This window comes from Rhincodon typus, chromosome 3, assembly GCF_021869965.1.
Source record: "Rhincodon typus isolate 14 chromosome 3, sRhiTyp1.1, whole genome shotgun sequence".
Lineage (NCBI taxonomy): Eukaryota > Metazoa > Chordata > Chondrichthyes > Orectolobiformes > Rhincodontidae > Rhincodon > Rhincodon typus.
Genome location: NC_063334.1, coordinates 58201958 through 58227519, shown reverse-complemented (window position 1 = coordinate 58227519; position 25562 = coordinate 58201958). Strand labels below are relative to the sequence as shown.

The window sequence follows — 25562 nt, the reverse complement described above, 5'->3', positions numbered from 1 at the left end:
CTCCCTGCAGGTTGCCTTAAGAGGGGGATCACCTTCTATAAGGGATCCACCACTGCTGATGCCATTTTCAAATTTTAAAAATGAGAAAAGCTGGAGTAGATACCTCCATTTTTGATTGCCTTTTCCCTGCATTTCTGTCCTGTCATCATTAATTGGCCTATTTGGAGCAATCCAGTTGTGTGATTGTGTCCCAAATAGTACAAGCTGATGCTCCTATTTGAGTCTGGCTTTAGTATTCCAAAACCTACAGGCAAAATCCTGTCCCAGGACTCTGCATTCATCTGTTTAAGGTGTAGCATGATCTGCCATGTGTGTATTTTGCTCAGGTTAAAAGGTACTTAAACTCAGCGTTTTATAAAAAAGAATCCTATTGATTTTTGATAAGGTTAATTTGACATTGTTTTCAATCGCAGTTGCTGATTTCAGCTGTTGATGATACTGGTAAAATTTTACATTAGTTGTTGGCTATGGCTCTCATCAGCACAATTCTAATATGCAGGAAATTAATCTTTGCAGTATCAATTTGTAGTTGCAGTACTGACAAAGCAGTTTTCTGTTTACTAACAGAATGAGAAATCAACTACTCCAGTATCAAAGTCGAACACTCCAACTCCACGAACAGATGCTCCTACTCCAGGAAGTAATTCCACTCCAGGATTGAGGCCAGTCCCTGGTAAACCACCAGGAATTGATCCATTAGGTAGCTAAATGTTGACAACAAACAGTTATTTTGTACAGCTTTCTAATCTTATCTTTGATGTTGGCATGAATTCCTGATTTAATGTAGCAGGAATCCATTTTCGATTTCTTGCATTTATAGTTGCAAAAAATCGTCATATTACAACTCTTACTTGGAACACTGTTACAGAGGCTAACCACAATATGTAATTTTATATGCACTTTCTTTCTCTCCTCTGGATTTCACAATAAAATGTCCAGCTGAGATGAACTAAAAGCATTTGCAGGTATTTGGAGCTTACAGTCACTGATAGCAGACTTTGGTAATTTACAGGTTTGAGGACTCCCATGGCAGTACCATGCCCTTATCCTGCTCCTTTTGGAATAGTGCCCCACGCTGGTATGAATGGCGATCTGACAAGCCCAGGGGCATATGCAGGTTTACACAATATCTCCCCTCAGATGAGTGCAGCCGCAGCTGCTGCAGCAGCGGCAGCTGCTTACGGCCGATCTCCAGTGGTGAGTGAATCGAACAGGCTTTTAACCTTGAATTGACTAAGCTTTTTTTTTGCTGTCAGTAAGATGACTGCTGATTTGAATGAATTTGAGCCAGAGAAACAGTTCAATATGTGCCTGTGGATACAATTGCCAACTTTAAGAAAAGGCAAATGCACTTGGCAATTGAAGCATTTTGAACAAATGGATTTAATGCAGCCTATCATGGTGGGAACCAGGGCAGTCAGATCCACTTTAACATGACAGAGGTCCTGCTGTGGCACAGTCTCCCCGACTACATCGCAGGCATAAGGAGCTGGCATTGGATTCCTGGCTGCCTGCATTGGAATGCCAATCAGGATCATTAATGAGCTAATTAATACTCATTATCTTTGAAATCCCTGCAATGTAATGGTGTCCCAGGAATTAAATGGGAGCCTCCAAAGCTTAGCTGCTCCTCCAAAAAGGTAGCCAAGCAAGCCTTGTCAGATTTTCCAGCAGCCTACCAGGAGGGCTCCGTCATAATTAAAACTTTGTGCATGGTTGAGAAACCCAGCATCAGGAGTGGGGACCATTGAAAGGTAACTCCTGCCCATACCTCTGAACCCCTTGACCTCAGCTGTCCCTAGTCACCCTCAAATGCCACCACCCCACATCCCCATCTCTCCTTCACTCAGCTTTGGCCTAAGGTTGCTCTGTGAACCTAGGCCTCCGGTGGGTACGATACTTTTAGGGCAGATGACATCGGGAGCTACGTATCTCTGATTGGCCAGCATCAGTCAACAGATGGGATTTCTACAGCCAGAATCCTGATCCCTGCGGAAGGCCTGGTCGTGGCCACATAAGGTCATTGTACTTCACCAATGGAACAGGTGAATGGGGGTTCTTAACCATCTTCCACTGGTTCTTCAACCAATGCGGAAGAATCCATCAGTCTGACTAAAGGGGTAGCAATCCAAAACGCTTTTCTAATAAGTGAAACCAGTTTTACTGTTTTTGTTAAGAGTGACAACTCAATTCCAATTAATTTAAGATTTTAATTCTGGTGATTTTGCTTTTAGGTTGGTTTTGATCCACATCACATACGCGTACCTGGGATTCCACCAAACTTAAGTGGCATTCCTGGTGGAAAACCGTAAGTCGATTAAAGTCATTCTGTTTGTTAACCGGGCATGAAAAGAAAATAATTTAACCTTTTCGGGAAAAGGAGGTAAATGGAGAGAATAAAGCCATAGTGGAATTAATTTTGTGATTTGTTTTCCCCCAAAATTTTGCATCTCAGTGGTTATATTGGTATGTTAAGGTGTTATACATAATGAAATTCAAACAAACAAGCTATGCTAATGCCATTTCACTGCCCTGGCTGAGGCAATACCTTTGAAGTGAAACCGTTGCTTGGGTAGATTTGGTGTTGCTACTTTCCAAGTTGGGGGGAGACACTGAAAGTATTGCCAGCATCGTCTAAAGTTAGAACACAGAGCAATCTTTGCTTAGATTCCGTTCAATGACAGTTATTAAAGCATCTAGTCTATTTGAAGTTGCCACTTTAATTGTTTTAAATACTCCTGACATTCTTAGATGTTGTGCACATTGAGGTAGAAATGTGTTTGCACAGTAAGTACAGTTACCAAGAGCACATGGACCATTCACTAGCTTGCTAGCTGGCATGATGCTAACTTTTCTGTATTGGTCTTTCCACCACATTAAACACAAATGCCTATTATGTAACTGATATAATTGGTGTCCACCTAATGCTTGTCATTTGTCAAATGACCAAACAGTAACTTCCTGAGGGATGGGTGCAAGAAGGAATTAGTGGAGTTGAGGTGGTTCTAAAAAGAATCTTCTGTATCTGTACTAGCCAGGCATATAGTATTGAAGGATACTATTGGAGTCATTTGCCAAGCCTGGTTCACCAATGTATCGTGGAGGGGCAAACCTATCGATGTGGTGCTGGTATTCTTTTGTATGCAGCATCAGAAACCTCTGGAAGACAGTGCTCCAATAGAATCCACTAACTAATTGCTATTATCTAGTTAAACTCCAGCAAGATTGTATTAACACAATGGCCCTTCACCCTTAGCTTTCCTGACCTTACCTTATCTCTTAAGTAAGTGGATTGTGTTTCCTTGGGAATAAGTTGCACATTGCGAGGCTGATGAATCCTACAAATGAATTTTCAAAGCTTGACTTGTAAATTCTTAAAGAAAGGAATGGTTTCTGTACATATTAGAAAATTCACAGTACAATAAAAAATTCAATTCTAAGTTTAACATTTGATCAGATTATGTTAGAATTAAAATTTGATTGAAGGGCATGCTAGTTTATTACAGAATGTTGACTTTATTGGAAAATCTTTGTAGTAATAACAGAAAATAATGCACTGAATAAAGTAGTAATTTCCTAATCATCACTTTTCTTCTTTGTCAATAGTGCTTATTCGTTCCATGTAAGTGCTGATGGACAAATGCAACCTGTGCCTTTTCCTCCTGATGCCCTAATTGGACCTGGAATTCCAAGACATGCTCGACAAATGAACTCTCTGAGCCATGGTGAGGTTGTGTGCGCAGTGACCATCAGCAATCCCACGAGACATGTGTACACTGGCGGGAAAGGATGTGTGAAGGTCTGGGACATTAGTCACCCTGGAAACAAGAGCCCAGTCTCTCAACTGGACTGCCTGGTAAGAGAATGGCAGGAGAATAAGATATCTGGGTAGTAGAGGAATTAAGGAATATGTGCTTCACTGGCATAGAAAATATGTATGTCATTCAAGAGAGGAGAGTTAGTTCTACAAAGTGAAAATGTTGAAATGATGTTCAAAGTCCCTGACTATTGCATGTAATAATAACATGCAAGTACTATTCAAATTATCTGTGCTGAATTGCTTGTGTTTAATTGTTAAGATCATGAGAGAAATTGGGATGGGAAAAGATACATCCAACACAGGTATATAGATTTCTTATTAATGTCAACAGTAATGAAAACTAACCTTTTTATGATATGGAGATGCCGGTGTTGGACTGGGGTGGACAAAGTCAGAAATCACATGACACTAGGTTATAGTCCAACAGAATTATTTAAAATCACAAGCACTGCTCCTTCATCAGATGAACATTTTTATGATATCGATTTCAAACTTTGAACTTGTAAAGACAAACTTTGTTTTAATGTGCATTTTGACAGTGAGGTCAAGCATGTCTGCAAAAATCTACCTGTGACTCTCATTCACTGCTGGTAACATAGAATTGCTACCACAAATAAAGTTGATCATCACTTTGTAAACCCTTAGGTGTGGTCATCAGCAGCATCAAAAAATCTCCTGACAAAACGCCGCAAAGAATTTTGAGAGATGAGACATGATTGTAACCTCAGTACTATAATTTACATAAACAGCCCCGGAGGCAATGAAAATGCTTGTATTTAGTTATCAATTGCTTGCTGCAAGAAATCACTTGTCCAGAGCATGACATCTGCTGTAGACATTAATGAACCCTCAATGGAATAACCCTCCACCCTTGAGGGAACAACTGGTTTTACATGAATAATCCCTATTAGCATGCAATTTAGTGCCATCATAACTACTCTCATTTCATTTTCCTAAATTTCTTGAGGCTGCCTTGTTGGCTAAGAGCTCTCCTTCCAGAAAACCAGACCCTGCATCTTAAAGACAGCTGCTATAAATTAAATTAAAGTGGGATACTTTTCAACGCTGATTCCTTGGCAGACCAACGACTGACCGACATAAATAACACCTTCTACCAATTTATGTACATTATTATGCCAAATAAAGTTCTCTGAGTAAAGTGAAGGTCAACTTGGCAATATTGCATTTTTTTTAACCTCCTAAACCATTTGTTTAGTTGTATAATGTTGAATCTTGAATCAGAAGGTATCAGGTTCGGTGCATGGTTGTGGAAGCTCTGCAGAACTTGCATTAAGGCTTTCTTAGATGAAGCATTAAATTATGGTACTGCCAGCACTACCCTGTTCCCCCCACAATCCACCCCATGTCTTTTTTTTAAGAGAAATAGGACAATTCCCCAGGGCCCATCACATTATTTCCACCTTAGCCAAAGCAACAACGAGCAAAAACTGATCATTTATCGAACTGATGTTTTGCAATGTTGTTAGGGTCAAATTGGCTATTGTATTTTTCCATATTACAATGATAATTATATTCTGAGATATGCAATGAACCATGAAACATTTTGGGAACTTGTAAAGAGGTGCTACATAAGCAAAAGTTAGTTTTATTCCATTATTCAATTATGCTGTGCTGGCCTAATTTTTCCGGCTTCTGTTAGGGTCGTTGGCCTGCCCCCAAACAAGCTGTTAGTGCCTTCCTAGAGCTCACTACCTGGTTATCTGGCTAATCAGAAACTTAGCTGGTTTGTGTTCAAATTTATACCTTTTGGATTCAGTTGCTCTGAGCATTCATGTTTCAAAGTTCAACTTTGCCATGTACCTGGTCTAATTTGACAGTCAAAACAAATTGCTGAGAGGTGGACTACGCGTTTTGTATCCTTCGACCTCTTTTACAATGCTGCACGATACATTATGTTGACATTGCAATTTAAACAACTTGCACTGTTTTATTATAATATTTTAATTTCAATACTTGTTACTTGTTTCAATTACAGTCATCAGTTGTAAAATACTCTCAATATTTATGACTATGTTCGGTTGACCATATGAAACCTTACCTATTTTCTGTGTGTCAAAGCATATTTAACAATCAAAAGTATAGACAGTCTTCTCCACTTCCAGCAATCCATTTTGTACAATTCCTGTTTGAGATGATTTTTGGAAAATTCTGGTTAATCCTCTGCATCAGTGTTCTGGGATGTGTAATCATTGGTGATTGTCATAAAAACCCATCTATTTCACTCCTATCTACTGGTAAAGGAAAATCTGCTACCCTCACCTGGTCGGGCCTACATTTGACCCCATCCAGGTGGTTGACTCTTAAATGCCCTTTGAAATAGTCTTAAAAGCCACTCAGTTATATTTAACACCTACAAAATCTGATGTAAGGAATGAAACTGGATGGGTCACTTGGCATTGACTGGGGTACCATAATCCATATTGGCACATGCAGTTGATTCTGCAAAATCCTCCTTACTAGCATCTGAGGGGTTGTCTTGCAGTAAATCAAGCAACAGCGTGACATACCCATTCTCATGAAATACCCTCCATTGTGTTGTATGGCATAACTACCATGCTGAATGAAATAGGTTATTGAATATGGTGGTGCAATGGGTCATTAGCAGCAACAAAATTGTATTTAACCACAATCTGGAGCCTTATGGCTTGGCATATCTGCCATTCTACCATTAATATAAACTAAAGGGTCAACCTTGGTTCAGTGAAGAGTCAAGTGGTCATGTTAGGAGCAGCACCAGGCATAGGTGGTAATAAGATGTGTGAAGATACAACTCAACATACTTACATGCCAAACAGCATGAGCAGCTTCAAATAGACAAAGCTAAGCAATCCCACAACAAACAGATCACATCTAAGCTCTGCAGTTCTGCCATATCTAGACATGAATGGTAGACAAGTAAACAGTGTAGTGGAGGAGGAGGCTCCAGGCATCCATGCAAAACGTAAAACTGAAGTATTTGCAACAATCTTCAGCCAAAGTTGCCAAGTAACATTTGAGCCACACAAGTGCTAGGCAAAATCCATTCTCCAACAGTAGAACCTAAGCACTTTGCCTTGACATGCCATGTGTTGCCATCATTGAATCTGCCATCATAACCATCCTAGGCCTTACTATTGACCAGAAACTGAATTGAACCAGTAAGAGCAGGTTGGAAATAAAGGCAGAATGCAGGACAAACTCAGCGGGTCTGGCAGCATCTCTGGCGATAGATACAGTTAATGTTTCGAGTGGGATATGACTTCTTCAGAGCAGGCCAGAGGCTAGACACGAATCAGGAGTGCGATAAGATTGACTCCACTTGCTAAATGGGTGCTGTTCCAATAACACTCAAGAATCCTAAAATTATTGAGGACAAAGCAGCCCACTTGATTGGTATACCACCTAACACTTTCAACATACATTTCCTTGACTACCAACATACACTGTCAGCTGTATGCACCATCTACAAGATAAAACATAACAACTCTCAAACCTCTTTCAACAGCATCTTTACAAACTCCCAACTCCTATCAACCAACTCCTATCAACCAGAAGGACAAGGGCAAAAGATGAATGGGAACATCGCTACCTGCAAGCTCTCCTCTAAGCCATACTTCACCCTACCCGGGAACTTTATCACGATGCCTTCCCCGTATCTGGGTCATGATCCGGGAACTATCCCCGCCCCCACCCCCCACCACTCAACCCCCACCTTGCCCCACTTACACCCCAGGACTGCAGCAAATCAAGAAGGCAGCTCACCATCACCGTCACTATCACCATCTCAAGGGCAACCAAATATGGGCAATAACTGCTGGCCCAGCTAGTGATGCCCACATCCCTCAAATGAAATGAAAACAATATTTTATGAGCATTATAATGTTCCACTATTAGAGCCATTGTTTGTTTTAACACGGTTCAATAGTGGTGCTCTTACAGATCATCCTCAAGTACTATTACAATTGTGCTTTAATGGCCTTTACAAAAATCTCAGGAAATTTACTTGTTTGGAACTGTTTGCATTCCCTTAATTTCAAGTCCAAGATGGCAGTAATGTTCGCCTTCAAGTGGTCCCACATTTTCTGTAATTGCTAATTGTTGTTTGGTGAAGCCACTGCCATTATAATTGAGCTTTGTATAAGAACGTCATTGATACAGTGTTAAATTTTATGCTCCTCCACCAATGGGTTTGAAGGCAGAGATTGCTCGTCAGATCTAATGTGTGCTTGCCTGTGCCTCTACCACAGTCACATCACTGGAGGAGATATTGCTAGCATGTCCACCAGTGGGACAATTGATGTCCCAATATCCTGCTAAGGGTCTCATCCTTCAGCAGCCAGGATTTAACTGCCAATGGGAAAGGCCCACACCAATCACAAAGTGGGGCAGAGATAGTAGGAACTGCTGATGCTGGAGTCTGAGATAACAAGGCCTGAAAAAGGGTCCCAACCCGAAACTTCAGCTTTCCTGCTCCTCTGATGCTGCTGACCCACGAAGTGGGGCAGGTTTTCTTACATGGACTGCTAATGGGCAGGAGTGGTCCCTCCTTAACTGTCTTGATTTGCCCCTCCCCTGGCATCAGAGTCCACTCTTGTCGTGGCTTCTTGAACCCCAGACCTCTCCCTGGCATTCTCACCACCTTCACCACAGCTTGACAGCTTGCCACTTGGCAGGAATCCAGATCCTCCTCTAAATCTTGGTTTTGTACCACATTCCTTTATTTGAATGCCTGGAGAGTTTTTTGCTGGCTTCTGATCAGCGCCTGCTGACTTTCTGTTCCTGAATTTCTGCCTCTTCCCGTTAATGGTTAGCTGGCCATTAAAGAGTTCCTTTTGCTGTGCTCGGCCACCTCTCTAGCCTCTTAGCCTGGGGGTGTGTGGGGGGCACTGTTAGGAAATCTAACACCTTGTATAATTTAGCGCATAGCTTCAGTACCAAAAATACCAATAGGGACACCATTAAGAGGTGAAAGAACATCAGCCACAGTGTTAGTCCCTGAATCTGACAATTTGGTGTGATTACATTTAATCAATCTGTTCGTACATGTTATGACAAATCTTGGGTGGGACTCATACCCAGACCTTCTGGCTCAGTGATAGGGACACTACCACTATGCCACAAAAAACCCTCACAGTTTGGTGTTCATCAGCCACAAAGTATTAAACCACATAATTTAATATTAAATAAATAATTGGGGGCAAATTGAAGACTAAATTTAATCTTGGGATTTTGTTGTTCGATTTGTACAATTGTTACACTTCTTCAAATTGCTGCACAAAGATTAATTATATATTCTCGTCTTGGGTTTTAGTTGCTGATTATTTATTGGCTTTTGTCTTTGGGCTCATTCATTACCTCCTAGGAGTGGGACCTACGTACTATGGAGTACTGCTTCTGGGTTAGAGTGAGCTGAAGGGTCACAAGGCATTCTTGTATCATACATTAGAACTCAATGAGATGGTCAACTAGCTTGGTTTTTTTATGGTGAAATCAAACCCGTTGATTTGGTGTTCTTGCTCACATTTATATTTACATTTACAGTAATGTGTAACTGCCACCTGATTCTTTGAGCTAAACTTATGGCACGGAGCAGGTTTCACTAAGGTAGTTATATTAATGTCATAGTGATGGAGCTGCTGGGCTATGACAGCGGGGTGAGGTTCAAATCTGTCACTGTTGCATTGATCTTAAGTAAAACCGTTCAAAAATATTAAATAATTTACTTATTTTGAAGACCATTTTGTTTTTGAGCTTTCCCATGTAAGCATTTGCTGAATGGTTTCTATTTCAACAGAACAGGGACAACTACATTCGATCATGCAAGTTATTACCTGATGGCCGTACCCTGATTGTTGGTGGGGAAGCCAGTACGTTATCTATCTGGGACCTGGCAGCTCCAACTCCTCGTATAAAGGCAGAGTTGACATCCTCTGCTCCCGCCTGCTATGCTCTGGCTATCAGTCCTGACTCCAAAGTCTGTTTCTCCTGCTGTAGTGACGGTAATATTGCTGTATGGGACCTGCACAATCAGACATTAGTCAGGTAAGAATTGATTACCTTCCAGAAAACTTGAATGCTGCTCCTTTGTAATGTATCTTCTGTTGTATCACCTGGTCACCAACCATTAGTGGCTTGTTATTGTTGGGCTAGTTGGATGTCACCATTCCTCCTTTCAAATATTTTACAATAAACAAATCAAACATAATTAGGACAGGCAGCTCCTATGGCACCCAAAGATACGAAACATGCGACTGAAGCGCAACCAAAAATTTAGCATTAGCCTTGTTTAAAAAACAAAACCAGGTCGAAAGTCTATATAACCATGGCCCACAGACTTCTCAAGGCCACAAAAAAGTAGCAGAAGTCTGGAATTCCTCCTTCCTATGCTTTTAAATATTAATAAGTTTACACATTGCTGCTTTGATTGTGCCTGGTGGGGCACTGTAACAATAATAATATCAAACAGTCATCAGAAATTTACAGAAGGGTAACAGAAGCTTATCAAAATTAAATTCAAATGCCATTTCCAGGTACACTTTCTTCCTTCCGATGCTCTCTCTGAGTCTGTCTAATTATCAGTGGTAACAAAAACAAAGTTGCTGGAAAAGCTCAGCAGGTCCGGCAGCATCTGTGAAGGAGAAAACAGAGTTAACGTTTTGGGTCCGGTGACCCTTCCTCAGAACTATCTAATTATCAGTGGTATTGCATGATAGGGTCTTAACAAGAAGAGACTCTTGTCTCAAATAACAAGGCATTATTTATTGCACGTTAACCATAAATACAATTAACAATAAACAATTAGCCTAGCTAGCTAAAGAAAACACTCCAAATTCACAATGCGCTTTTAACCTGCTTTAAACTAAATTGAGTGTCAGCATGCCTCAACTGGCAGCAGTAGAAACCTTAAGTATGTAGGTTATGGATTCAAGCTTCACCACAAATTATATAGTTTAGGCCAGCATTTAAGTTCTCCAATGTTGGACATGCTGTTTACCAAAACATCAACTTCTCAGATGAGCCAGAAGGATTCCGTTACATGATTTTTGAAATAGAAAAGGAGTTTTCCAATGTCCTGCCTAACCTTTCTCCTTCACCCAACACAAGTAAATCAAATTATCTGATCCATGAAATCCTTTTGCCTTTTTTGGGACCTTGTATAAATGGTTTCTTTTATTCATTCATGGGATGTCGATGTCACTGTCTAGCCAGCATTTGTTGATCATCTCTAGTTGCCCTTGAGAAGTGAAGTGCTATCTTGAACCATTGCAGTCCATGTGCTGTAAATAGACCCATAATGCTGTTAGGGAGGGAATTCCAGGATTTTTATCTGGCGACGTTGAAGGAACAGTGATATCTTTCCAAGTCAGGATGTTGTATGGTTTGGAGGAGAAGTTGCAGGTGGTGATATTCCCATATATCTGCTGCACTTATCCTTCTGTATGGTTTAGTTGTGGCATTAGAAGGTGCTGTATAAGAATATTTGGTGAATTCCTGCAGTGCATTCTGTAGATGGTACATACTGCTGTTACTGAGCATTGGTGTTGGAAGGAGTGGACATTTATGGATTTGGTGGCAATCAAGTGATCTGTTTTATGCTGGATGGTATTAAGTATGTTGTTGGAGCTATCCTCATCTAGGCAAGCGAAGAGTATTCCACCAGACTCTTGGTATAATTTGTAGATTATGGACAGCTTTGGTGAGTCTGGAGGGGAGTTACTCACTGCAAGAATTGTGGCCTCTGACCTGATCTTGTAGCCATAGTAGTTACATAGCTAATCTCATTCAGTTTCTGATCCATGGTAACCCCCAGGATATTGACACTGATAGACTGAGTTAAGGTAAGAGGAGTTGAGTGGTGCTTAACATTATGTAGTCATCAGCAAACAACCCATTTCTAACCTTATGATGGAGGGAAGGTCTTTGATGAAGCAGCTGAGATGATTGGGCCTAGAACACTATCCTGAGGAACCTCTGCAAACATGTCCCGGAACTGAGATGACTGACCTCCAACAACCATGACCATCTTTCTTTGTGCCAGGTATGACTCCAACCAGTGGAAAATATTCCCATTGATTGCAGTGTTGCTAAGATTCCATCATGCCTCACTTAGTCAAATGCGACCTTGGTATTCTAACCAAGGCTGTAATGAGGTCAGGAGCAAAGTGATTTCCATTGTTGAGGACAAGGATGTTTGTGGAGATTCCTCTTCCAGCGGGTAATTTAATTGTCCACTACCATTCACAACTAAATGTGGCAGGACTGCAGAGCTTAGATTTATTTGTTGGATGTGGAATGGCTTAACTCTGTTTATCATTTGCTGTTTGTGCTGTTGACGCGTAAGTAGTTTTATTTTGTTGTTTCATCAGGTTGACACCTCACTTTTAGAAATTTCTGTCACTGTTCCTGGTGTGCCCTCCTGCACTGTCATTGAACCAGGCTTGATCCCTTGGTTTCACGGCAATGGTAGAGTGTAAGATATGTCACGCATGGGGCTATAGATTGTGCTGGAGTACAGTTGTTTAATCTATTAGAAGTCAGTCCAATTTAGCATGGTTATGGTGCCACACAACATGACAGATGGTATTTTCAGTGTGAAGACAGGACTTTCTCTCCACAAGGACTGTGCAGTGGTTAATCTTACCAACACAGTCACGGACATACACATCTGCAGCAAGTGGATTTGTGAAGATGAAGTTAAGTCTGTTTTCCCCTTCTTGTTGATTCCCTCACCACCTGCCACAGACCCAGTATAGCAGTTCAAGCTTTTAGGACCTGACCAGCTCAGTACGTAGTGGTACTGCTGAGATGTTCTTGATGGTGGACATTGAAATCCCCCACTCTGAAGGCATTCTACTCCCTTGCCATCCTCAGTGCTTCCTCCCAAGTTTTATTCAACATGGAGGAGTATTGATTCTCAGCTGAGGGGAAGAGATTGGTATGTAGTAATCAGCAGGAGGTTTCCCTGCGCATGCATCACTTGATGCCATGAGACTTAATGGAGTCCATTTTCAATGTTGAGACTCAAGAGCTGCTCCCTTCCCAATTTATACCACTGCCTCGCCACTTGTATTGGATCTGCTGTTGGAACAGGATATACCCAGGGTGGGTAGTGATAGTGACTGGGACATTGTCTGTGAGGTACAATTCTGTGAGTATGTCAGGTCAGGCTGTTGCTTTACTTGTCTATGAAACAGTTCTCCTAATTTTGCGCTAGTCCCGCACATTAGTAAAAGGAATTTTGCAGGGTCAGCAGGGCTGAGTTTGTCGTTTTCATTTCTGGCTCCTTAGTTGATGCCAGGTTTCATTCCTCCTTTTCTTTTCTAGTGATTAATACAACTGAATGGCTTGCTAGGCCATTTCAGAGAATGGTTCAGTGTCAACTACGTTGCTCATGTGACATCAGGATAGCCCTAAAGGACATCAGTGAACGTGATAGATTTTTACCACAATCAACAATGGTTTCATGGTCATCATCATTAGAGTTTTAATTCCAAATTTTTAGGTGAATTCAAATGCTGTGGTGGATTTGAATTTGGGTTCCCCAGAACATTACCTGACTATCTGGGTTACTAGTCCAGTGACACGATTGCCAGGCCATCACCTGTTCCCTTCAGTCTCCCCATGTTACAATAGTAACTAAACTTAAATCAATTCACTTGTTTACAGCCACTTGTGGATGTCACGAGAATGTGCTTGATTACTTGTAAATAAAGTTTCTTCCTTTATATGGAAAATAATGTAATTTGATTTATTTTTAAATTAGGAAATAAGACATTGATGTATTTTCAGTATTCAACTGAATGTCAGTGGCCTGAATTTTCAAGGTCCCTCCAAGGTGGGAATGGAGTTGCATATTAGGAGGCTTACAAATAACAGTACTAGGCTGTGTAACTGTTTCATTGTGCTGTTACCGATATGACGACAATCTACCAGCTGGGCATGGGGTGTGACAGGATGCCAATTCTCCTCCCAACTAAGTTCAACTGAAGCTATTTTAAAGCTCATTAAATGCCTATTATGAATAACTATTCCAATTTCTGGAGTGCCAGATGCTTGGATCTGTCTCCAGAAATAGATTGTCAGAGGGGAGACAGGTAGCATAGTGGGCAGCTGGTTATGGCTGCCCCAGAGAATCACTCAAGGTCAGCAAGTCAAAGAGCGCTTGGTAATATGTGCCCTTGGTGCTGGGCAGTAGCAAGGAGAGTGGACACTCAGATAGGGACAACTCCCCACTTGCCCCAAAATGTTAAGGGGACAAAGAATAATGGGTAAGACTGCCAAGTTACGTAGGGCCAGACTTCCTTACTTCCTTTTGCTAAGACGCTTGGTTTGGCTTGGTGGGACTTGCTGTGCGCAGAGGTAACAAATGCCCAGGTAGAAAGCTTCAATGGACAATAGGGACACAACTGTCAAGTTTTGGGCCTAGGGACCGAAGAACAGCACCCTGCAGATGGGAACAAGAGCTGCAAGCATCAACAGGATATAAGAGAGGAAAGAGGGGTAGGACAGCCACAAATACCAAGTCCTGAACACAGGACACACCACCAAAGGCAGTGGCACCTGGAGGATATTAAGTGCTGTAAAAGACTGTGACTGTCCAGGTAGGTAGACCCTGGGATCTGTGCCCTTGTTGCTAAAGACCTTGCAGCACTTGTTACTATGCCCTTTTCAGTAGCCATCAAAATCACTGTACAAGTGAACTACTTTGTTACCTCTGGGAACGGGCAGTCCCACCAAACCAAGGAGTCTAGCATCTTAGCGAAAGGAAGTAAGGAGGTCTGGAGAAGGGATGACTTTGCTGAGGGTAGGAGTAAGGGTGAAACAAGGCGTAAAAGTCTCAATAAGCACAAGTCACCCAATGCTTCCCCTAATGACCCCTCTCCCAGCATTTACCCCACCCCTTAAATGCCCCTTCTGCCTTCAAACCCACCAGCTGACGAACATAAAATCCAGTCCTGTATGTGCATTCCTGAAAGCTGCCACGAATCCTTTATCATCTGCCAGTCCAGGATGCCCCAGAACTTGACTACTTCCAATTGACATCGATGAATCCTCCATTGCAGGGTGTATCCCTTGAAAGGATACTAGTGGGCCCCAAAGCAGCAGCACAAAGGCAGTACAAACAGTGCCGCCTGTTCAGTCTGACAGCCACTGTACTGCTAATTGGCTACTAATGATGAGATTTGGTGCCTCCTGATCCAGCTTTGCCTCATGCCCTCCAATTCCATCCTGCAAAAGCGTTTATTATTGCTGAGCTGTGGTACACTGTTCATAAGGTGGTTCTCTAAAGAAGTACAGACCTTGACGACAATGAGGCCTTGGAGGATGAGAGATTAATGGTGGTGGAACAGGAGGTCAGAGAGGAGGCAGAAGCATACAGAGGTGTTCCTGATGCATGATTTTTTTTTTATTCATTCACGGGATGTGGGTGTTACTAGCTAGGACAGCATTTATTGCCCAGAGGGCAATTTAAGCGTCAACTATGGCACTGTGATCTGGAGTCATATGTAAGCCATATGTAAGGAAGGCAGTTTTCTTCTCAAAGGACATTAGTGAACTAGATGGACTTTTCCAACAATCAACAAATGGATTCATGGTTGTCATTAGGTTCTTAATTCCAGATTTTTATTGAATCCCAATTTCACCATTTGCCATGATGGGATTTGAGCCTGGGTCCCCAGGATATTACCTAGCTCCCTAGTCCCGTAGTCTGATGATAATATCATGAGGCCAACATTTCATTGAACCCGCTTTCATTGTCCCAACATTTGTTTTAAGAGGGCAGGGAATCCATCTCTATACCAATTAAATACTTACCCAGCTAAAAATCTGAATGTTAATCAGTTTTTCTTTTCTTTCACAACTAAAAACCAATCCAACCCAATTTCCCACCTCGGTGACGAAAATTCAACCTAGCATTTCAGTGTGGCATTCTTGGGCAGTCTCAAAACTTTTGAAGTCAATCTTTTAACGGTTGAATATTTCTTCTAAAAAGTGAAATTAACAAATAGATGGTGCAGGAGGACCATGAGCATAATTGTTGATATAAAGAACAGTGTGATCCCATAAAGAAATGAGCCCAAACCTATTGCTTGCTTGATGTTAATAGGCAGTTCCAGGGTCACACAGATGGAGCCAGCTGCATTGACATTTCAAATGATGGTACTAAACTTTGGACGGGAGGTTTAGATAACACTGTAAGATCCTGGGATCTCAGAGAAGGAAGGCAACTGCAGCAGCATGACTTCACGTCTCAGGTGAGTGTGAGAGAGAATGGGAAAATTTGTGGGATAAAAGTGTTTGTAAGATGACAAAGCCAAGAAAATAGCAAATTTGAAGTTATTTTTGAATGTCAAATGAACAGACAGCTGCAGCTTTATGCCAGTACAGGTTCCCAAATATGCTTTACAATTATTGGGTAATATTTAAATATGTGCTCTGCATTTTGTTTTGTTTTTGATATAAAGGTATTAGAGTTACTGTTTGCATAAGCAATTGCATTATAATATTGTGGAAATTGACCAGGATTTTGCCATAGCACCATCCATCAGCATTGACAATGGTCTACTTGAAATTTTTGATAGCTTTACAAGTTTAAATTTCACAATCTGTCACATGCGATCTACACATGCATCAGAAAAGCTTCAGCTATTATGAACAAACTGAATAAGAGGCTGTGGAACACTAGCAACCTGACAAAATACCAAACAACAAGTCTACCAAGGCTGCATCCCCACTGAAATCTGTTATCTGAACAACTTATGCTAGGCAAAATAAAAGGTTAGACAGTTTACCCCTTAGCTGCTTCAAACACACCCTCTTGGCATGACAATGGTACCAACTCAGAGATCCTGGAGCATGCTCATTCTATCAGCATACTCTCTTTGCTAAGCCAATGACCCCTCTGCTGGCTTAGCCAAATTTATCAGATGGCAGTATAATCAAAACATTTCCGTATGTTGAAGATTTGAAGACTGCAGTTATTGAAACTAACAACTGAGATATATCACTAACTACTGTGACCTCTGGAAATTGACTGTTTAGAAAGGCATTGGAAGAGGTGAGGAGAAATGTAAAGCTAAACTAGCTAAGAGCCCAGAGATAATAGAGGCCAGTGAATGATGCACCTTCTCAACCCATTCTGTTCCTGTGCAGCAAAAGCAGTAGATACTACCATACTAGAATAGGTCTCCTGAACCACACCAGGCAGTGCTTAACACAAAACTGACTGTTATGGCAATAATCTTATTTTTGAGATGGAAGGCTGCCCCTGGAAGACTTTGTTTCAAACACCTATTTTTGTGTTTATGGATAACATTCTGAAATTTATGCATTCATTTCAATGATATCTGAAAATGCATGCCTTCAGAAATTTCCATTTACAGTATCCTAAATGCTTTACTGATAGGAAAAGGTAATCCTTACAGCGTCATTACGTTAGAGGACTAATAACTCCAATGACAGGATATTGCATCGGAATATTTTCTTTGCAAAATTGACCATGTATTGCTTTAGGACAATCAAGATTTTTTTAATGCTCTATTCCTTACTAAATGAGATAACAAGCTGTAGAGCTGGATGAACATAGCAGGCCAAGCAGCATCAGAGGAGCAGGAAGGCTGACGTTTCGGGCCTAGACCCTTCAGAAAAATTTTTCTGAAGAAGGGTCCAGGCCTGAAACATCAGCTTTCCTGCTGCTCTGATGCTACTTGGCCTGCTGTGTTCATCCAGCTGTACACCTTGTTATCTCAGATTCTCCAGCATCTGCAGTTCCTACTATCTCTGAAACTACTTACTAAATGAACTGTCTTGTAGAGAAGCGATTCTAAAGGTTAATTATGATTTTTGTTTCATCCTAGATCTTTTCATTGGGATATTGCCCCACTGGAGAGTGGCTTGCAGTTGGAATGGAAAACAGCAATGTAGAGGTTCTGCATGTGACAAAGCCAGATAAATACCAATTGCATCTCCATGAAAGCTGTGTGCTGTCCCTTAAGTTTGCTCATTGTGGTATTTTTTTCTTTATGATAGTATTTATTATTATGTGTATCGATGATGCATATTCAACTGTTCTTAAAGGGGAAAAAAAGCTGAGTTTTAAAAAAAATGTTTATGGGACTAAACTGACCCTGAATCCTCTTCCTTCAAAGGGACTTGATGGCAAAGTCACACCCCCTTCACCCTTAGGCCCACATTGAAAGTAGCAATTAGACTCCAATAATATCCCCTTTGCTCAATTTGCTCATTGAACATTGAACGAAGTTTTCTGCTGGTTTCCTAAGGGTTTCATCTTGCCTACTTGGAAGAACTTTTTTTTTTCCTGTTCAGAACTAAGGACTTATCTCAACCATAAACATTTCAGCTGTGAAATTAGATGTGTTTGCACGTGAAAAGCGAGCCTTTTCAGCAGGCTGGTGGCATAATGATTATACAAATAATTCCCCATCTACATTATCTTGCAACCTTATGTAAGTTCTTAATGGCACAGGAACACTCTGGTAACTCTTAATGCTTCCTTTTAGTTTTTTTGGGTGTTTTCTGTTTTTCTTATGTTTGATTACTGCTCAGTTTAAAGTGAATCTAGCCAATGATAATAAATGCCGTTTTGATTATCTCTGGAAGCAGTTTTGATGTATCAACAAAAAGGATCAACCTTCTGAATAATTCAAGGTTAATGGGAGAAAATTTACCAAAGGTGTAAAATTTAAGTGTGAATGATTCAATTGTAAATGCATTGCCATGGTTCCATTACAGTGCTATAAACAAGTCAACATTATGTGATAGGAAGAGGCAGAAATTATAAGTAGTATAGTGCAACAGAAATAGTGGACGCATTGGTTGAAATATTCCAAAACACTAGATTCCAGTACGTTGGATCTCTTTCAGGTTGAAAATATGTAAATAGTGGAGTGCCACAAGGATGAGACCGAGTGCCTCAATTATTTACTATCTATATTCATGACTTGGAGGAGCAGGCAGAGTGTATTGTTATCGAACTTTGTTGTTGATTTAAAAATAGATGGGAGGGCATGTTATGATGAGGACATAGGAATCAACAAAGGGACACGGATTAATTGACAGGTGGAGTTTAATTTAGAAAAGGTGAGGTTATGCACTTTTGTAGAAAGAATCAAAAGGCTGACAATTATTTTAATGGAGAGAGGCTGTAGAAGAGTGCAGCACAGTGGGTTCTAGCTGTTCTTGTGCATGAAACAAAATGTTAGCACACAAATGCGACAAGTATTTAAGAAGGCAAATGGAATCATGGCATTGATTGCTAGGGGTTCAGAGTTTGAAATAGAGAAGTCTTTTTACAACTATACATGGTGTTGGTGAGCACCTGGAACGCTGTACAATTTTGGACCCATATTTCAGAAAGGATATGCTAGTATTGGAGACCGGTCAAAAGATGTTCATATAGCTGATACCTGGGATGAAGGGGTTGACTTATCAAGAATGACTAAACGGGTTAGGCCTGAATTCATTAGAGTTTAGAAGAATGAGGGGTGAGCTTGTTGAAACATAAGATTCTGAAACATAGAAGATTCAGAGGGGGCATGACAGGGTAGATATTGAGAAGATGTTTCCACTAGTGGAGGAATTTCAAACTAGGGGATACAATTACAGAATAAGAGGACATTAATTTAACGCTGAGATGCAAAGGAATTTCTTCTCCCAGCGTGAATGCCTGGAATCCTGTACGTCAAAGTTGTAGAGGCTATATCCCTGAAAGTATTTAAATCAAAGTTAGACAGATTATTGAAATATCAAGGAGTTGAGGGCTCTGATCAGCTGGCACTAAAAGGGCATGGGACAGATCAGCAATAATCTTAGAGAATGGTGGAGCAGGCTTGAGGGGATGAATGTTTTATTCCTGATCATATTTCTTATGCTCTTATAATACCTTAGAAAATTCATTTGAGTACATTATAAGCAATTTTCAATCCAGAATGCAAGTTCTCACAGAAAATGGTGTTTGGCAAAATAATGACTTTTTTATAAGTAAGTTTGGTGATTATAAACCCAAAAATAATTTCTCAAAATTGTGATTTCTTTTTGTTTGAAACTGACTTCTAGGTAAGTGGTTTGTAAGCACTGGCAAGGATAATCTACTGAACGCCTGGAGAACACCTTATGGAGCGAGCATATTTCAGGTAAGGATGGATCATTAATAATTTCTGTCTCCAAGCCTATGTTACACTGTACTGAAACACTAAAGTGTTTATAATCCATAGACAATAGATCACTGAATCTCCTGGTAATTTCGTGTGCATATAAAATCTGAAGAATACACCCAAAGGAGATTGAGAAGCCCAATTTACTTCAATTTTATTGACTGCAGTAGATGCATTTAAAGATATTTTAAACATTCTATTCTTTTATTCCTTAAATTATTTTTATTCTGGCTTAAAAATATATTATGTTAATCATTATTTCTAACTGATTACAATTACAGTATAAAATCAGATGAAGCTGTTTGAGCTTTTTATTGGGAGAGGGAAACAAGACATTTATTGACATGAAACAATGCACAAACATAACCATATAAAACTATTAAAATTCAGTGATAGTGAGAGATCCCACCTTCTCACCAGTTCTTTTGTGCTCATATGGTTCAATATTTCAGTACTTCCCATCAAAACCCTTTTGGACATTTATAAAATTTTTGACTACAGGTCATTTTGTAATAGCAAGCTAGCAGATAGTAAATGGTATTACCATTGCTGTGCCCCCAACTTGCTGGGAGCTGCCATTGACCAGAAACTGAATTTGACTAGCCATATAAACACTAGTGCAGAAGAGTGGTTGGGAGTTCTGCAAAGAGTAATTTGCTGACTCCTCAAAGCCTGTTCACTATCTACAAGGTACAAGTTAAGAGTATGATGGAATACAGATCACTTGCCTGGATGAATGTAACATCAACAATACTCGAGCTCAACATGATTAAGCCTACTTGATTGGCATCCCACCTAACACTTCCAGCATTCACTTCCTCCACTACTGAAATACAGTAGCAGCAGTATGTGCCATTCGCAAGATGCAGTGCGCATCCTGTGAATGAATTAGCAAAAAATATATAAACTGAGCTGAGACTGGCCCAGGCCATCAGAACACTAACTTCTCCTGAATCTGGAGATGAAGTTGACTCCATATGTCAACTGCAAAGATTAACAATGAGTTTCAGGTGCCTTAATCCATTTTCACTTCAAAGTGAGGACAAGTTTGCAAAGATAGTCCAAGTAAGTTTAAATTGTGTTGGTCATACTATCTTGTCAACCACTACTTCACAACACAAAGAAGGGGATTTGCACATTAGAAAAGATACAGGGAGGAATAACAAGATTCGTTCCAAATAGGTTGATCTATGAGGAAAGATATCAGCATCTTGTGTTTTAGACATTTTCCTCACCCTCAGTAGTTTTCTTTACAAAGAAAAATATATAAGAAAGCTTATAAAGTAGGAAGGGAAGTGTATTTTTTTTTGCTGAAGAGGAAGCTTTATTTCAAACAAGGGTAATGATGAGAACAGTTTACTGGCAGAAAAATACAGCCAAAAACTTGAGTTTGACTCATGCTGTTATCAGAGACTTAGGATACAGGATAGATAAGCTTTAACTGGCTATTTAGTCAACTGACATTTATTAATTTTGAATTCTTATTTTGGTCAATTTAGCTCTTGCTTTTCTTCCCTTACTGTAATCAAAAATTAAATTCACAGCAAAAATCACTGTTTAGCTAGTTCACTGGATGTAGTCTACCAAATTAATAGATATATCGTCTTGTAGATCTTGGTTGTGTGATTGGGCTCAAAATTATATCTATCATTTTTTTATTATTATTTTTTATTATTTGCACCAATTTCCACATGATTTCTAAATTGTTCATATATGAATGCTGTAAATGGGGGTGATGTATTTTTTGGGGAGGGGAGAGAGGAAAAGAGTGTAGATAGTAACATGTCAACAAATTGCTGTTGTACATGAATTAAAATGTATATTAAATTAAATAATAAGTTTTGTGCAAATCATAGTGAGTTTAAAAAGGCTAAGACCACCAAAAAATTTGGAAATTAAAATTTCTGTAAATACATACATTCCTTCATTAAAAGTACAGGAACAAATGTTCCAAAAAGTTACACAATGATTTCCTTATTCCTTAAATAGGTATAATCAATTGTCTGAAATCAGCCAATAGAGGAAGATCATACAGGATGATACTACACCCTTGGCAGACCAGCATAATTGTTTTGTCCAGCTAATTTAACAGACAAGAAAATTGGACAGGTTTCCTTTTGAATATGCAGCCCATCCCATCAGCATTTCTTTGAGTGCTTCCAGGCAATTGAGTTCAGTATGCTCAAACAGAGAGATCTGTCCACTAGCCTTGCAATTTTTATTGTGGGTTACGTCTGTTCAATTCCGAGACTGGATCATGTGAAATAACTCCAACAATTATTTGTTTATGTTGTGGAACATTATGCAGAAGCAATGCTTATATAGCACCCAAAGTGCTGTAGAATCCACTGTGTCTGCACCTCAAGCTGGAAATCAACAACATTGTGGTTGAGAGTTGGAATTCTTGACCCCATTTCTGAATGGGGACATACATCACTGATTCATAAAGGCAGGCTGAACAGACAGACCAGAAAAGCAAGGTATTTTTGCCAAGAAAGTGGTTTTGCCATAGGAAATAGTTGAGGAGAAAGAAACACAGACTACTCACGTGAAGGCAGTAGCATTAGTTTGTTGACCTAATAGCGCTTCTGTTAAAATTGGTGTTAACAGCAATGGAGCATGAAGTTAAACGTGGCATACTACTAAATTCTGTGTAATGATTTACATTGTTTATTCTCTAACAAAGTACTCATTGGTGCTAAGTGTTCCATAATAATATAGACAAGCTTATTTTCTTTCACTTACATTTATTTGACTTTTTTTTAAACTTCACAGTCGAAGGAGTCCTCTTCAGTGCTGAGCTGCGACATCTCAGTGGATGATAAATACATTGTCACTGGCTCTGGGGACAAGAAGGCTACAGTCTATGAAGTTATTTATTAGGAATGGAGCCTGAACACAAAGATACCTTTCACTATAGCACTTTTGTTAGATTTGCTCTTTATGGCTGACTTTGCAAAACAAAGACTTTAATGTCCTTGGTATCATTTCTCAGCTCTGTGCTGTATTTGATCATAATGTCTGGACACAACCATCTAGGATCACAAAACCCACAAAATCCAGTTATTGAGTGGATGGGACAAGCTTCTTTTGCCATTAATTGAATGAAGGACCAGAAGGTTTCAACTATTTATTTTGTTTTTCAAGACTTTTTATAATTAATTTCACCAAAGCTCTCTTTCAGCCTTGGTGACAAAGGTCAGTTATTGCTCATTGGGAAAGGGGTTGGAGGGTGGTACTTCTATTCAGTATTGACTGATCTTGTGTTTTATTAATTCTTTATTGTATTACAATATTAGCAAAATATTTTTAACAGGACTATCAAGTTAGAGTAATATTCTTGAAATTTGCCAAAAGTGAAGCTTTTTGAAAATATGAAGGTAAGGCAACCAGAAACCTTAAGGTTTGATATGTCCTGGAATGATCACTTGATGCTTGAAAATGGTTAGCATTGTTTTTGTCAGAAGGACACAGGATTGAAAGTAACAAGAATGAATATCATGCCACACTATATTCCAAGCATTGTGAAGAATAGGGCGGAAGGTATCTAAGGGTGTGAGAAATCTGTAAATTGTGAAACATGCTGATTGTTTCAGGTGCTTCACATATTGGGGGAAAAAATCTAACCAGAAAACATTAAACTCTGTAAATTATTTCATACTTGCTGAAAAATAACTACCAATAAAGTGACCAAACAGATCCCTTTCTTAAAATAAATATTTTCAAGCAGCTAGGTTGACTCCTCAATGCCCCACACCATAAATTGCTCAAGTTAAATTTTGTGATGGAAAATACAAAAACAAAATTCTAAGTTAAGTGGTTGAAGTAATCCATTCCATATTTTATCTATCCCTCATATGGTCATCCCCACCTTCAGACCAATTGTTTACCTTCTGTCCATTTTCCAAAGCTTCAAATGCATCAACTAATCCTCAGGATTTTATTCTTTGGCTGTCTGCACAGGCCTTACTGGCCCTTACCCTCCCACTTTTAACTTTGAGGTCATTTAAAAACACTTTCAACCTGCTGTCAGTCAAAATTGTTACACCCTCTCAGGCTCTGGTCTTCTCAATTACCTGAGAATCTTGGAATGCTCTGATCACTTCTTAAAGTGCTCTTGTAATAAATGTTCCTTTCATTGTATTCATTGTCCTTAACCAATGAATGGTTGTTTCTGAATCTCCTCAAACCCTCTTCCAATCTGAAAATTAATCATTATTAACTACAATCCCCTCTGACCTCATATTTGTTTCTATTTCACTTCTCACCCTCACCATTCTCACTTCCTGACCTTGGTTTCCACTTTCATTCCTAAACTTCATTTCCTGTGAGCAATGTCATGGACGGTCAATTAGTGACTGAAGAAAAGCAGTTTTTATTTGCCAACTTAAAAAGTCTAACATTATTATACAGTTGTGGATGAATAAGGAATGAAGGGAGGAAGGAAGTCAACTGTAACTCATCTAATAAGAATAATGCGGAATGCTTTATCTCTTGTGGTAGTTGGAGATTTTGTATGTGGGTTTGTGACTGATGTTCATGAACAACCTTTACATAGATTTGAATGTCAACAGGATTTACATCCAACGCACCAATACTAATATAGTCTGCCATTTGTACAAGCGTGATAATAGAAAAATAAAGTAAGTTACAATGAAGAGACTGTCATGAACTGTCCAAACATTGCTGTATGAACCCTGAGATGAATGTACTATATTGACTGGACTTATTGGTACTGCTAAATTACTGCAGCTTCTCACTATGACAATTGGATATATCATTACCTCTGTGGACCATGTATTGTTTATTGCTTATCCAGTAATGTATCTCTCATTATTTCAGTTCAAGTACGGTTTGCAAAAATTTGTCTTTGGCCCGAATATCATCAGTATTCTCAATTTGCCTGTTTTACATTATTTAACTATTGCACCTGGAAAAATCAAACAGACACCAATAGACTTCTTGTCTGTTCTTGGAAACAGTGTAATTGGTTCTTTGCTATCTAAATTAACCTTATTTCCTTTGAAGGAAATTTGTATGTTTAGTTTATTTTTTTCTAGGTAGCTTCCTAGGTTTAGGTTACATTTCTGACCACTTTAAGTAGGCTTCTATTTTAAAATTTTGCATGAGTTGCCAAGAACATTTTCATCTGCCAGTGTTTGAGCACATCAGAAAGAAATGAATACTGCAATATTTACTTGAGTAAACTCCCACAGATTGAAAGCACAAGGCAAAATAGAAGGAAGAACTGAATTCCACGTGTTTGCATCAACGACAAATTCAAGAGGAAGTAATCCTCAGTTGAGGGTATATTAAGGTTCAATTTCCAATTTATCATCACGATAAATATATTTGCAATGAGTCAATAGCAACTATCTCCATACCTAAGCAGCACAATGAAAGCACCACCCTTCTGCAGCCATTTAAGTCATATTCCTTTGGATTTTCTGCATCAGTTTGTGATATAGGAGTCCTCTTCCAAGCAATGACTACATCACTCTTTAGTTTGCAGCCCCTAAGCTTGATCCTGTTAGCCTTATATTGGTGTTCTTCTTGGTCTTCATCCA

At 39.6% G+C, this 25562-nt stretch overlaps 1 protein-coding gene across 3 annotated transcripts in view; it reads left to right on the top strand.

Annotated features, from left to right (window-relative positions):
• The window catches only part of LOC109938207 (transducin-like enhancer protein 4), a 195219-nt gene extending 170357 nt beyond the window's left edge, over positions 1–24862 (top strand). For all 3 annotated transcript variants that reach the window (XM_048595205.1, XM_048595204.1, XM_048595206.1), the window contains 9 exons: positions 568–700; positions 1013–1197; positions 2235–2308; positions 3607–3856; positions 9615–9862; positions 15930–16077; positions 17680–17830; positions 19898–19974; positions 22771–24862. In XM_048595205.1, the coding sequence (XP_048451162.1) occupies positions 568–700; positions 1013–1197; positions 2235–2308; positions 3607–3856; positions 9615–9862; positions 15930–16077; positions 17680–17830; positions 19898–19974; positions 22771–22878 (1374 nt within the window). In that variant the 3' untranslated portion in view covers positions 22879–24862. The remainder of the gene's footprint in view (positions 1–567; positions 701–1012; positions 1198–2234; positions 2309–3606; positions 3857–9614; positions 9863–15929; positions 16078–17679; positions 17831–19897; positions 19975–22770) is intronic.
• Positions 24863–25562: the final 700 nt, after the last annotated feature.